General features: G+C 41.5%; 1 protein-coding gene across 1 annotated transcript; it reads right to left on the bottom strand.

The window, feature by feature from the left end:
• Window positions 1-13,401: 13,401 nt before the first annotated feature.
• LOC119579295 (ubiquitin-60S ribosomal protein L40-like) lies at window positions 13,402-15,230 on the bottom strand. Its single transcript, XM_037927054.1, is given in 5 exon segments — window positions 13,402-13,575; window positions 13,677-13,752; window positions 13,755-13,802; window positions 14,108-14,194; window positions 15,131-15,230. Coding segments are annotated over 5 exon segments (384 nt in total). The 3' UTR covers window positions 13,402-13,502.
• Window positions 15,231-15,278: the final 48 nt, after the last annotated feature.

Raw genomic sequence — 15,278 nt, 5'->3', positions numbered from 1 at the left:
AAGGAGGGGAATTTTGAGGCAGGGGTAGATAGGGAATCCATAATCAAGAGGGGAGGGGACAAAGTAACATAAGAAGGGATTTTTTTGCGACCCTGCCCCCTTTTAGGGGATTTTTTCGAAGAGGGCGGAAGCTTTTTTTTTAAAATGTGTAGAATAGGGCCCTGCCGGGAAATTTTTGGAGTCAAAAATACACCTGGGGAATTTGGCCAGGGGAAGGGAAATTGGAGTGGGGGTGCCAAAAATAATAAGAGGGGGGGTTTAAGGGGACCTACCGTAGCAAGAGAAAAGGATGGAAAAAGGGGATTTAGGGTAAAAGGGGAAGCCTGGTTTGGGGCCCAGGAAAAAACGAGGGAATTGCAATTGAAAAAATTTGGGTTAGAGTTTTGGGTATGGATGTGCCCAGGGGCTGAGGAAAAATCATAAACTTTAAGTATAAACCGGGGGCCCCCTGGTGGAAAAAGAACAATATCAGAACACCCAAAAAATAAAGGGGTACGGAGCACACTCCCTTGGGACACCTTCGTTTGGGGAAAAGATGTTGGGCAAGCTTTTTTGACCGGGGAAAGGGGCTTTTGGGAAAGGGGAAGGGAAAAAATTTATAAAAGACCCCCATTTTTTCCCACGTATGCCAAAGAGGAAAATTTTGGAGAAGGGGGTCCCCCCCCCAAATTTTTTTTAATACACATGTTTTTTTCTAAAAAAAAAAAAAAAAGCTAAAAAGGATTCAGGGCGTGCAAAGGGCAGAATATATGTCTAAAAATGAGAAAGGGGGTCACTGTTTTTCGGGCAGGGAAAAAAACCAAATTTGGGGAAAGGGAAGAGAAAGATTGTGAAATTAAAGATACCACTTAAGCAGAAGTTCACCATTCGCTCAAAAATATTTTTGGCACAAGCGCTATTTTAGTGCGAGGGGGCGATAGCCCTTGAAAAAGGGGGCCCCGATTTTTTTGGGTTTCGGGAAAGGGGGAAGGAAAGGGGCCCCGGCCAATTAAAAAGGGAAAATTTCCTGATTTTCCAAGGGTGGTTTTTAAATTTTTTAAATGGGAAAGGGAAAAAAGGGGGAAAAGAGGGGAGTTCCCGGGACCCTACGGTAGTAAATACCGTCGGGGGCCTTTCAGGAGTTTTACGGCACGTTTTTGTGGGGAAAGTAAGGAGTTCAGGGGAAGAAAATGGGGCTTATAGGACCCCCTCAGAGGAGGGGGGTAAAGGGAAATGGGGTACGTTCTCGGGTGGTCTTAAAGAAGAAAAGTGTGGAAAAAAGGGGTGAAACCACTACTAAACCGGGTTAAATATCCCCCCGTTCATTGCAACTTGGAGGGGTCAAAAATTAGGGTATTTGAAAAATGGGGGAAGGGGGAAAGGGGGGGGGGATTTTTTTGCCTGTAGTTTAGGGTTTCGGGGGCCAAAAACTTTTGAGATAAAATGTAGAGGTGTAATTGATGAAACATTTTTCCCCCAGTTTATTTTTTTTCTATTCCGTTGTACGACGGGGGATGGGCAAAATGCTCTTTTAAAAATAAGGGCTGATAGTTTTTTTTGGGGAGTACCTCTTTTTGGTAGGGGAAAAACTTTTCCCGGGCTGCCTTTTTTTAACGAATGCTTTAGTGCAATAAAAATTCCACCATGGAAACATTTGGGGGTTTATATGGTCTTGAGGTTCGGGGGATAGCTGTATGTGCAGCTCTTAGACTGTATTTGTGAAAATTTATCTTTTTCCTAAAATGGGGGGGAGGGAGGAGGGAGGTAGGGAATTTGCAGAGAGTAAAATGAAAGTATAAAAATTTGGGCTCTATCAAAGCACCACGGGGGGATTTGGGAGTGGACGTATAAAAGGGGAGAAAGGGGAGAACAAAAAAGGTGGCCCATAAAAGGGAAAAGGGGTTTCAAAAGACTGACCTTTGGAAATCTAATGAAGAAAAGGGGGAGCATAGAGAGAGGTAAATGCATGAAAAAGATTGCGTGCGTGAAATCAAAGTGGGGGGGCAAACCCTAAATTTAGAATAGAAAGGGTTTCGCTGTGGAGGGGAAAGCGCTTTTAAGATGGGCCTCGGGGTTTGTGATAGAATAAACCCCTAGGGGTGGGGGCGGCATTTAAAGTCCCCAACTAGGGGAAAAAGGTTTGGTTGAATTTGGGGAAATTAATTTTCAAAAGAAACCCAAAGTAAAGGGGGTTTGGAAGGGGGAGAAGTAAAACTAAAATTTCACGTGCCCCCAAAACATAAAGGAAAATTTTAGGGAAAACTGTCAAGGGGAATTTGGGTTTTAAAAGGGGGGTGTGACAAAGGGGTTTTCTGATTGATAAGTATGGATTAGCAAAAAGGGGAAAGTGGGAAGAGAAAATGATAAATTTGGGGTTGGGATTGGGGGATTGTAAAAAAGGTCTCTTTAAAGGGGAACAATAGAGGATTATAAGAGGAAAAAGGGTTTTGACAAGGTCGGTCTGGGGGGGAGCGGAACCGAGAAAATTCAAAGAAGGATAGTTTAAATTTCTATATAAATTTTATACTTTTTTGGGGATTTTGAGGGGGGAACTAGAGGGGGGGAAAAAGGGTTTAGAGGTCCCGAGAAAGGGGGAGGTGTGGGAGTTTGGGGTTTTTACTAGGGGGGTATTAGGAGAAAGGGGGTCTGGGAAGGGAAAACTTTTGACCTAAGGGATTCACGTGTGATCCAAAGGGGGGAGTGGAAGGGGTGAGGGGATTGGGGGGAGGGTTTAAAGTGGGGGGTTTTTGTCGGGGTATGGGCCTGTGTTGGGGGGGGGTAGGAGGATTGGGGGTAGGGGGAAAAATCTTTTGGAGAGGGGGATATCGCATTTTCTTTGGGGTGGGAGGACAGGGTTGTAAATTTTTGGGGGTTTTAGTGTCAATTTTTTTATTTTGGGAATCTTAAATTTTTTTTTCCCTTTTGAATTGGGTTTGGGGGGTTTTGGGGGGTAAAGGATTTTTTTTGTGAGGGGGGGAAAAGAGGATTGGGGTCCCCAAGCTAGGAGGGAAAAGGGAAAGGTTTGGAAAGGGGTTTTTGTGGTAGGGGAAGAGGGGGTGGGAAAATTTTTTTTCCCCGTCTGTTTTCGGGGATGCGGGGGGGGAGGGGAAGGTTTTTTTGGGGGGTTGTAGTGGTGATTGAATATCTTTTAGTAAAAATTGGAGTGTCCCCGGTTTAGGGTGGCAAAAAGGGTTTTTTTGGGGGAAAGGGTTTGGGGGTAGAAGAGGGGGATGGGTAGGGGGGGGGGGGTTTTTTGAGAAATTTTAAAAATGAAGGGGGTATTCCCGGAGTAAGGGTAAAGAGAACCCCGTCGCGTGCTTCCTTTTCTGGCTTCACGTAGTGGAGTCCCAAGTTTTAATTTTGAGAGTTTTCTAACCCCACCTCAAATTTTAGTGGGGCCGCCCCCATAAAATACATTTAAGGGGGGGCCCCCCAGTTTTGGGACAGTGGCGTGATTGTGCAGGGCAGTTAGATCGGGTTGCCAGGGTTTTGGGCACAAGTGGGGATTGGGTGTGGAACGGGGAATGTTTGGGGTGGGGGCCCAAAAACGCCAAAAAATTTTTTGGGACTGACCTTTGGGGGGTTTGGTTTGGACAACCCGGGGGGGAATTTTCCTCCTATGTAAACGTTTAAAAAGGAAGGGGCTGTCACGGAAGGGAATTTTTGGCTATGTTTGTGGGGTTTTTTTCGGATTACCTCTGGGGGGGAAAGGAGTAGCATTTTTACGAGTTGCATCATATCTGTGAGCCCGGGAAGTAGGGCTTCTCCCAATCGCCCCAAACTTTTTCCATAGATTGGGCAAATTTTTTGGGGGGATTGAAACTGTTCCCGGGGCAAGTATTGAAGGGGTTTGGGTGGGTTCTGAAGGTGGGGTTACCATATAGGGTTTTGTTTTTTTTTTAACCTTAAAAGGGTTGGTTTTTGGGGTTTTTACTGTGACAAGAGGGGGGGTTTTTGGGCGGCTACGGAAAGAACTTTACCTCTTGTTTTTTTGGGGACATTGTTGGGAAAAGAAGGGTGTTGCGAGTAGGAACTGTGGGAGGGTCACGAAAAATTGGGGCCCCATTTGGCTTCCCTGAAGAGGGTATAGCTTTTTGTGGGGATGGGGGGAGTAAAGGGTGGGGGGTGCGATGGGGTAGTTTTTAGGGAGGTTTGTGTTTGGGGAGGTGGGGATAAGGCTTTTAAGGTATTAATAAGGGGGGGTGGGGTGGGTTTATGTTGGAGGTTGTGGGGGGAGAGGGGTTGAATTTAGCATGCTGGAGAGTGGGAAAAGTTCCTTAAGGGTTTTTATTTTCCCCTGTACTAGTAGGCAAAATTTATTTGGGGGGTTTTTGCAGTGTTCGACCCCTGGTCAAAAGGGGAAACCTGGGGGCAGGGAATCGGTGGGTTTACATTTGTTTTGGGGGATTTGATAAAGGGGGGAAGCCTCATTGGCCCTAAAAGTGAGGGTAAATTTTTTATTACTGGGCCCTGGTAAACCTGGATTTGTTGGGGATAAAAAAAAAGTCCACCCTCAGGGTTTCCCCCTTTAAGGGGGAAGGGCTAGGTAAATAAACAGGGAAAAACCGTCCCATGGCTCCCTCGGGCCCTTCAAACTGGCACAAAGTCCCCCCCATCCTTTTTACAGGCTTCACAACCCCCCTTTGGAGGTTTTAGAGAAGGGTTTGGTGAAGGAAAAGAAAAAGGTTTGGGGAAAGGGAAAAAAAGGGCCAAAGCAAATTGTTGAGTCGAGGGTGATCCCCCAAAGGTTTGGGGGGTTCCCCATCATTGGGGTCCCCAGTCTCCCCCCCTCCTAACCCCCCCCGACAACAAACCCGGGGAAGGATTGGGGGGGAGGGTTCTAAAAACCAAAAAAAAATTTAAAAATCCTGGAATGGGAAAAAATTTTTGATTTAACTTTTACAAACAAAGGGAAAAAAAGGGTCCCTTTTACTTTCTGATTAAATTGTACAAAGCAGTCTCCAAACCCTTATTAACCTTTAACAAAAATTTTCAATTGAAACTCAAGGGCATCCCCCCTCAATGCAAAGTAAATTTTACACTCATCGCTCCCCAATTGCCCTCAAGATTTTTGTAGTTTTGAAACCCTTTTTTATCCCTCACATTTGGGGCCTCTTTTGCTTCCTTACCCGGTCTCATTAAATTTAAATTACATTGGAAAAAAACCAAAGGGAAACAACAATTCAATCTCTAATACTTTTTTTTGAATAAAAATTTTCTAATTAAAAAGGGTATTTTTAAAAAAGGGGAAAAATTTAAAATGTTCAGGCAATTTTCATGGTTTTAAAAATTTCCTTTATTAAACAAATCAAGATCCTGATAAAGCATATCTGGATGAAAAAAAAAAATTACATAATGTCAGTTTGTCTTTTCCCCCCCCCCCTTTTTTTTGAAAAAGAATGCCCCATTTTATCCTTTACTTAAAAATCCATCCCCGATATTTTTTCCAATTCTTCAGAAAAAAAACTTTTGGTAAACAACTAAGTGAGAACCTTTTTTTATTTTCACAATCAGTTCATCCTATGTACCCACTATTTTAACCCCCTTATTTCCCTTTTTCTGAAATCCCTAAGAGCAATTAAGCTCTGGTGATATCTTCATGGGGCCCGAAAAGTGGGGGCGGGAAATCCCCCTGCGTTAACCGAAAACCCTTTCTCCCCCAACCCGGGGATGTTTTCACACCGTACCAAACTGAAATGCCCAAACCAAAAGCGGGTTTTCTATTTACTCCCATCACGTCACCCAGGGAGTAACGGGTTTTTAAATTTAAACCCTTTTTTTTTCTTCTGATAAGTCAACATTGCATGTGATTTTAATCTACTATGAAATTTTTTTAAAACAGAAATTTTTTTTTATTAACACAAATCTTTGCTGACAATGGGGAAAACTACAAACCTATATTGAACCCAGTTCAATATATGAACCCGTTTTTTCAATCTGGTAAAAAATTTCAAAATAAAAACCTTTTTTTTTTTCTTTCCACCCTTCCAATCAAAAAGGTTTTTTGGGTTTAAAAATAAAGCAACTAGTAAAACCCCATTTTGCACTGTTTTTTTTAAAACCCTTTTTTAGTCTGGATTTTCTGACCTAGAAGGCAAAGAATTTTTTATTGGGAGAAACTAACCAAGCTTTGCCCTATACAATCAGGGCCCGGAAGATGGAAAACCGTTTCCCGTAAATATTGAAAGGGGGCGAGACTGGGCAGGGTAAGAAAGGGGTTTGCCACGAGGGAGTCAGGGTAGATAAAAGCACAAAGTTTGGGACTCGGACCTAACTGACAAGGCATGAGATTCTTTAACACTGCAAATGGAATTTTTTTCTACTGGTTTTTAGACACTGTTTGGAAAAAGGGAAAGGGATTGTCCAAATAACGGGAAGTAGGGGAATTTTCTAGAGAATCAATCCCCCTTGGGGCTAAAAAATTTAAATTAAAAGATTTGTAGAAGTGGAAAAAGTATAAGGATTTAGAGCCGGGGGAAAAAGAGGGTTGAAAGGGGTGGGTGTTAAAGTGGGAAGAACAGTAAGGGTTAAGATTAGTTCCCTAGGGGAAAGGGGGCAGACAATGAAAATAACCGGTAAACCGGTAAAAAAGATAGGGGTTTGGGTCATGTTTGGGGAGAAGGTGTATTTTTGAAAGGGTTTAGTAAAGGTGTGTTTACACTCAACTTTTTTCAAAGACAAAATCTTCCCAACTAGAGTGGAAAGCAAAAGGGCTCGCTGATGACACAAACGGACAAGGTGTAAAAAACATTTCCCCGTTTTCGCAGTTTTGAAACGAACAGATTTAAAAGGGGATTTACCAGGACACCCCTTCGAACTTTGTCCCCCGGGGTCTATGCCCTGTGACAATTCAAAACGTTGGTAAAACCCTCATTGGTACCATCTTTTTCCCAGACCCCGCTTCATCTTTTCCCCCGCTTAGCGTATCCCTTCTCTGCAATCTGGTAACGATTTTGTCCTCGAACATAGTTCGATCGTTAAACGCCCCCTAATAACCGGGTGATGGCTGGGACGGGACAAGAAATGAAAAATTTTTAAAGGGGGGGGTAGTAGCGAAAAGCAGGCAGCAGTGGTGGGAGCAATGTTTAAAGGGGGGCAGGGTTTCGGAAATCAGAGAAGTCAATTTAGATGATTATCTAGTTTCAAAATTGCAAACTTTTAAATGTTTTTTTGATTATGATTCAAGTTAAAAGGTGTTTCAAAATCATTCAATTTCTACATTACATTACATTACGGACATTGAAATAAAAAATCATATACAAGAATTCAAAAGTCGTTTGGGCCTAATACAGACAAGAATAAAAATACTGGTTAATCCACGGACCCGGGACCTGACTGTCTCATTGCTTTAGAATTTTGTTTGAAAATAGCTGGCTCCATAGTGCCCGACCAAGTCCTAAACCAATATTTCCCTTTTTTTTTTTTTTTAGGGGGGAAGGGGAAAAATTTAAAGGTTTTAAAAGTTAAAATGTAAATCAATAGGGTAAGACGGGGTTTCAAGAAGGGGTTTAAAAGGGGATTTCAATGTTTCAGATAGCGGGGCAAAAATCCAGGAAGGGGGGGGGGGGGGGTAATTGCTACACAACCAAGACATTTTAAAATATTCATAAAGTGAAATTTAAAAACCCCATGAAAATACCAATTACTTGGTAAAAAAAAAAAAAAAAATTTCAAACAAACCCCATTTTTCAAAATTTCATGATCCCACACCTGCGTATTTTTTCAACAAGGCGAAAAATTAAACTATGGAGTCTATACAACAAAAAAGGGGCCTGTCCCGGAACTCTCCCCCCGGGCAAAGGTTAAAATATTTAACATGCCACCATTTATAGTGGGACTACCCCTCGGGTGGGAACTCAAACTGCAATATTGTCCCTTTACCAAGACAATTGAGCGGAATTTTGCCTGTCCGAGGACTCCCGGCCAAAAGGCTGAGGGTTGCCAGAATCCCAGAATGAGGCCCCGAAATTTCTGGTCCAAAAAATGTAGGGTTAACCTAACAAATGGGGTCACAAAAATATTATTATGGGAAAGGGGGCTTTCTGCTTTTTTTTTGTTATGCAAAAAAAAAGTTTTTTTTTGGGGAAAAAATCTTTTTTTTACTTCAACTCGACCTTCTGGCCCTTAATAAATTTTACGGCCCAAAATTTAAATTTTTTGGATCAAAAAAAAAAAAAAAAATAAAGGGGACGATTTACGTAAAAGTTAAGGAAATAAAAAAAATCACATTTTATTCACTACAAACCCACTTTTTTTTTAAATTTTTAAACATTTAATAGTTTTTCAAGCCTGAAAACTAACTTTTTTTTATGCAATAAATTCTTAAACCCCCCTTTTTCCCCCGGCCAATTACAACAGAAATCCCCGGGGTAATTAAAATCTATGAATCTACAGGTGACTGGGGCGGAGTCCGTCTTTAACCCACATCCCGCTCCCCACCCGGGGTTTGCTGACAAAGCTAACTTGCCGCCATCGGGTTTTCTATGACCCCCAAATCACTGACCCGCAGTGGGGGTAAAAAAAAATGTATCTAGGGAATTTCCATATGCCCCTCCCCTTTTAAAGCCCCGCCTTTAAAATATCTGATTGAAATTTTTTTAAAAAAATTAATTTTGTGAAAAATCCCAAAGGAAGGGCAATGTGCCCCCTTGCTCTCCTGAAATTTACTCTATTCTCTGCAGGGTCAAGTGGTTTTTTTTTAATCATTGGTATATTTCAAATCATATTTCACTCAAAGACGTTTAATGGGGCATTGATTTTGAGCCTCTTGTGGCTCTTTCCTGCATGCGGGTAGCTGTAGCGTAGCTTCTCTTGAAAACATTTAAATTGGGCCCCCAAATTTGCAGCTCAGAGCAAAGAAAACAGGGGGAGAGGGAAAAAGGAAAGCAACACACGGTAATGTCACAGTACTAAAATTCTAAAAAATTTTTACCAAAATATGAACGGCATGAAGGGCATGAATGCTTTTTCCAGGCAGTCTTTTTGTGAAATTTCCCACCAAGGGGATGTTAATATGGCTAGTGACATCAATGCGAAATGGTTAAGGGTTAAAAGCAAGATAAATGTGCTAACTCTAAGGTCATGTACCTTATTTAAATTTTGGGGAAGGGGTGGTTGAGTTGTGATTAGTTGCAAAGCTGGGAAAAGGAATGGTGGTAAAAAGGGTTTAGGGTTTTGGGTGGGTAAGGATTAGATTAGATAAAGGATATGTTGCTTTGAGGAAAGGAAAATAGGTTGTTGAAAAAAGTGTGGGATTCTTAGGTTTCCCTGATGGGTTTGGGAGGTGGGTTAAGGGAGATAGGGGGGGAAAGCAAAGGAAAGTATGGAAAACAAAGGGAAAACAATTGGGAAGAAAAAAGTATGAAAGTGGGTTGTGGGAGGGAAAGAAATTCCTAAGGATATTTAATTTGGTTAAAGAGGAAGTTTTTGGGGGGGGGAAGCAGCTGGGGGTGGAAAACCAAGGTTTTCTGAGAATGGAATTGGGAGTTGGGGGCAACTAGGGGGGTTTTAAGACGAGGTCGGAAAGGGGATATTGTGATTGGGTTCCCTTTAAAAGGAGGGGTAAGGGGATAGGGGGTTGGGGAGGGTTACTAAGGGATTCCCTGTTATCAGGAGGGAGGGAAAGGGATAGAGGGGGGTGGAGGGTTAAATGTGGGGGGGGGTTGGGGTGGGGGGGATGGGCTTTTTTGGGAGGGGTTTTAGGGGATAGGGTGTAGGGGGATATGTTAGGGGATGGATCACGTTACTGGATGTAAAAGGGACCCGTTGTAAATTTGAGGTTAATTCTTTTTTTCTTTAAAGAAATCTTAAATATTTTCAAAGTTTTTCTTCAGGGTTGGTTGGGGGGTTTTGGGGGATAAAGGTTTCTTTAAGGGGGGGGAAGAGGGGTTTGGTCCCCCAAGCGTAGGGCAAAGGAAGGGGGAAAGTGTTTGTGGGGTAGGGAAGAGGGGGGGGAATTTTTTCTGTCTTTTACGGGTGGCGGGGGGAAAGGGGGGAAAGGTGTTGGGGTTGTAGGGGTTTTGGGAGTATCGTGTGAGATTGAGTGTCTGGTTTAGGTTGGCAAAAAGTTTGACGGGGGAAGGTAGGAGGTAAAGAGGGGGATTAGATGAGGGGGGGGTGGGTTTGAGAATGGTAAATGAGCATATTACTGGAGAAAGGATAAGAGAAACCACGTCGACTGCTTCTTGTGGCTTCAGTAGTGGAGTCAAGTTTGAATCAATTTTTCTACCTCAACTCAAATTTGAGGTGGGCCCCTATAAAAACTTGGGGGCCCCCAAAAAGTTGGCAATTGCTGTTGTCAGGGCAGTTAATCGGGTATGGGCCGGTTTGGGGACTATGGGGACTGGGTGTGGAACGCAATTTTGGCTGGGGGTCCTAACGCCAAAATTTTGGGACGACGTGGAGGGGGTTTTGGTATGGACAAAGGAGGGATTTTCCTCCTAGTAGACTTAAAAGGGAAAGGGCATGTCTCGGAGGTAATTTTGGGTATGTTTGGGGTTTTTTTCGGCCTCGGGGGGGAGAGTGCATTTTACTGATTTGCATCATATCTTTAGACGGGGGAATAGTCTCCCCCACAAACTGACCAAACTTTTTCTAATTTTGGATTTTTCTGGGGAGATTGAAACTTCCGGTGCAAGTTTGAGGGTTGGATGGGGGCGAAGGAGGGGTTCCATAAGGTCGTTAGTTTTGTTAAATTTCTTACTTGGTTTCGGGTGTTACTGTGAAAGATGGAGAGGGGGTCGGCTACGGAAAAGATTTACCTACTTGTTTTTGGGGACATTTTTGGAAGGAAGGGGGTTGCAAGTAGGGAGCTGTTGGGGGGATCACAAAATGGTCCCTTTGGCTGCCTAAAAAGAGTATTCAAGATTTTTGTGAATTTTTGGGGATGAAGGGCGGGGGTGACGAAGATGGGTAGTGTTGAGGGGGGTAGTGTTTTTAAAGGGGGGGAAAAAAGGCGTAAGGGATTAATAGGAGGATGGGGGGGTTGATGTTGAGGGGTTTGGGGGTAGAGGTTTGAAGTTACGCTGGAAGGTGGAAATTTCCTTAAGGGGTTTTTTGTTTGGGTACTTCTAGTAGGGTTGATGGGGGGTAGTTATTGCGTGTTCGGACCGTGGTCAAAGGAGAGCCTGGGGGCGGGAAACGGTGGGTTTACTCGTTGGGGGAATTGAAAAGGGGCAAGCCTCATTGCCCCCAATAGTGGATGGTTTTTATTACTGGCCTGGTAAGCCTGGATTTTTGGGGATAAAAACATCCACCCCCCAGGGTCCCCCCTTTAGGGTAAAGGGGTGGTAATAAATCAGGGGGAAACCTGCCCATGGCTCCCCAGGGCCTTTTAGGTGGCACAAAATCCCCTTTCATCTTTTTAGCACGGTCTCCACCTTTGGGGTGGATAGCAGAAGGTTTGGTGAAGGGGCAAAAAAGAAAAGTGGGGAAAAAAAAAAAAAAACCCTGGTTGGGGGGTTCCCCCCATTGGGGCCCAGTCTCCGCCTCCTAAGCCCCCCCCCACAAAAAGGGGGAAAGGGGTTGGGGGGGGATCTTTTTTAGCATTTTTTTGACCCTTTTAGACATTACGTTGGGCAAATTTAAGATTATTTCACTAATTTGGCCATTACTGTCGCAATTGCAGAGCTACAGCCTCTCAAATTAGGTTTCCTGTGCTTCTGATTCCCCCCCCCCCCCCCCTCAAGAAGCCATACTAACCCACATGTGGTTTAGTATGGCACCTGAAGCTTCACAAAATTATAAACTATTTTAGAAGCCAATATGAAAATTGTTTTCTAAAAAAGAATCAAATTTGATAAGCATACCTACTATATAATCCTGTACACCAGTTCTTGGGGATTGCTTGGAAGGGAGAATAATGATCAATAGTGTATTCAATAAATGAATAACTTATCCTGTGTTGATAGTCCTACTCACTATTTAGTAATGAATATACAATTAAAATTTCCCCACATACACCACCTTGGATGAATTTCCTAGCAACCTATCTGAGACATATGTTTGTATGTTTAATATTTGGCAAGACTACCAATAACAATAGTTCAATTTTTTTTATGGTAATTAAATAACATTTGTGTGGTCTGATTTTGATTTGGCAACTTACCCCAGCCACCAGTAAACAAACGAGGTCACGTTGGGCTAGTACTCCTTGGTGACAGTGCTTGGAGATCTGTAGTAAAAATAAGGACAGTCCAGTGTATATCAGCCAACACACATCAGTTACTTATACAATGATGGATAATAATAGTTCCACACTCCAAACATTTAAGGTATATATTTTTTTCTAATACATGAAAAACAGTTCATCATGCTCGTGCAACAAATGCAATGCAGGCCTAATTAAATCAGTCAATGTTCTGCTAGTCTGTTGACTCATGATCTAGATCAATTTGAAGATGGTCACTTTTCTTCCAGGGATAGATGCTATTTGGTTAACTAGGAAGATCTACAATCTATGATAGTCTGGTAAGTTTGTTAAATATAATGCATCTCCTAAAACTCCAAAGCTAGCCAAGATGCAACAAGCCTTGTAATCATGATGGGTGGTAAGGCAGCCTGTGTTCACTCACTCTGTTTCAACTACTTTAGTTCTACAAGCAAACCACACACACTGAAGTACCCCACACAAGTAGTAAACTACTCTGCATTCTTACTATACACACATCTTTGACAAAAGACATTGACACAAGGTTATCCTTTGTCACGTACCTTCTCAGTCCATCACCAGACTTCATAGTCCCATGATTTGTGCTTGTCTGAACAATCTTGTTAAGTCCAGAAATTCAAAAAGTAATCTGCATCTGTCAACACTGACATGCCAAGTTACAAATATTAGCATTACTAGTTTTACAATTATGCATAAATCATTAATATGTGATTACCAGTTCCATATTCCTTAAAGCTTACTTACATATGCTGACCAACTAACCACACAATACATCCATATCCTCCTATGCCACGGCCATTGGTTGCTGTAATAACTGCTCTTGCACTGATGTGGGTAATTCCCATGATGAACACTTCCACTGATGCCAATTATAATTTCCACATGGAGAAGCAGCAATTTCCTTTTCCCTCAGAGATGTTTCACTACACTTTTCAATAAAGAGTGGCTTGAAAGTTTCCACGACACAAGCTTTCTATCCAATGAAAAACCTAAATTTATGAAGGAATTTATGAAAATTCATTATCAAAGAAGTTAAATGTATTGAACTTCTGCTCATGAAAAAAGAAGCAGACCTCTTACAGGAATAAATTAGATATACTTAAAAGGTAAATGAATACTATTGCTAACTGAAAATATAGCTTAACCTCTGAGACCTTATCAAGGCAGGCAACCGATTTTTCAGAGAATGATTAAACTATACATAATTTACTGAACAGCCACATTATCTTAACCAAGGAAAATAAAACCTTATATGATGACCTCCTTTATTAAACAAATCTTGTATCTCTTCAGAGTGTACAAGACATTTAATACATGGTCCTTTTTTTATATTCTCCATCAAATGAGAAAAAATTTAACCCTTAAGCTTCTTCTTGGGTCGGATATCAGCATTGTGTCCACACTTCTTCTTGCGGCAATTGGAGGCCCTATAAAATACAAAACAAATTGAGATGCATGTATCTACAAAATATAATTTCTAACAGGGATGATAAAATTAATAATTAACCAAATTCTTATACCAACATACCTAGGATGAAGACGAGCATAGCACTTGCGGCAAATCATTTTGTTGCAGTTGTACTTTTCAGCCAAAAGCTTGAGGGAGGCTCAATTACACCACCACGCAGACGTAGAACCAAGTGGAGAGTAGATTCTGAAAGGGACTTAGCATTGTTAAACTCACATACATTAGTACTTTTCATATAAAAATCTTAAAAAGGATTTCTCATTCATAATATTAACATTATATTATAAAAAGGGGAATTCGATCTTAACACCATCCTGATGGGTCACATGTATAGGTGTCGTAACCTCCTTGATCTGTGGGGTAAGGCTGTGCACACGCGCATGGAGCAGGAAGTTCTGCTACATGTAGCGGACTCCCACACCCAGTGTCAGGAAGTTTATGACACTTGGATTTCTGATACCTGTTCGGTTAAAGGAGTGTAAAAATCTTACCTTTCTGAATATTGTAGTCAGAGAGAGTGCGACCATCCTCAAGCTGTTTGCCAGCGAAGATCAAACGCTGCTGATCCGGAGGGATGCCTGTAAAGTTTTCAATACACTTAAGAACATAAAAAAAAAAAATATTTTTGCACAAAATGTTTTACTGTTTAATTTAGTTAAAAAAATAATAATAATAATAAAAATTGTAGAGAATTTCCATAGTAGCACTAGCACAGACCTAGTGATACCTCAAACAAATCTCGTCACTCTAGCAAGTTCTGATGAAGCCAACACAAAATGCATTTTGTATTGACGCGAATCCTTGCTCAATTTATAAGAAATTTCTTCTCAGTGTCACAAGGACTCAAAAATAAGGAATCAATAGTTCCATATAACAAATAAATGAGCAGTGCATGATGTACCCAACCAACCATAGAAATGGTATGAAGAAATTAAGATAAATCTTTCATTATACTTAAGTACATTTTCTCTTGATGTCTTGATCATACTTTGGTTATGTATTTTATTATTCTTAGTACTCTTGTATACAGTAATTGACTTTTTAATAGGGTATGAACAAGCATGTAATTAACTGCCCTATTCAGGATAAAACTTGTGCAAGAGCAAGCAGGTAGTTGGTCACTCATGCTCTCTGTAATACCTCACAGACATGTCATTATATAGTGAACCAATGCATTTTATTTTTCAAGTCGTGGAATAGAAGTGCTTTGCTACCCCTTCCACCATCAATACCCTCTTGAATAAGAACCAAGTGTGAAGAATAAACTCAAAAAATATCACCAGACTGATAGCATTAAAGTATCACATGAACAAGCATCTGCTCCACATTATTTAACTGATCTTTATAAGGAGGTATGGGAGCAGGAACATCAGAAATGGAGAAATTATTGCTAGCCATACAAAACACTAATGCCTGAAAACCTTGGCATCTTGAATGCTCCAAACAAATGAAAGGTTTTAAGCAAAATGTAAAAATTCCTGCCATAAAATTTAATATCAAAGACTTCCACTTACCCTCCTTGTCCTGGATCTTGGCCTTCACATTCTCGATAGTATCCGAGGGCTCGACCTCAAGGTGAGGCTTTCCCCGGGGGGTCTTTACGAAGATCTGCATTTTTAGTAAACTGTATTACCAAGGATCTTAAGGCAAAAGTTTTTAATT

The sequence above is a fragment of the Penaeus monodon genome, chromosome 12, assembly GCF_015228065.2.
Source record: "Penaeus monodon isolate SGIC_2016 chromosome 12, NSTDA_Pmon_1, whole genome shotgun sequence".
NCBI classification, from domain to species: domain Eukaryota; kingdom Metazoa; phylum Arthropoda; class Malacostraca; order Decapoda; family Penaeidae; genus Penaeus; species Penaeus monodon.
The sequence above is the reverse complement of the archived record's forward strand: the minus strand, read 5'-3'. Positions and strand labels throughout refer to the sequence as shown.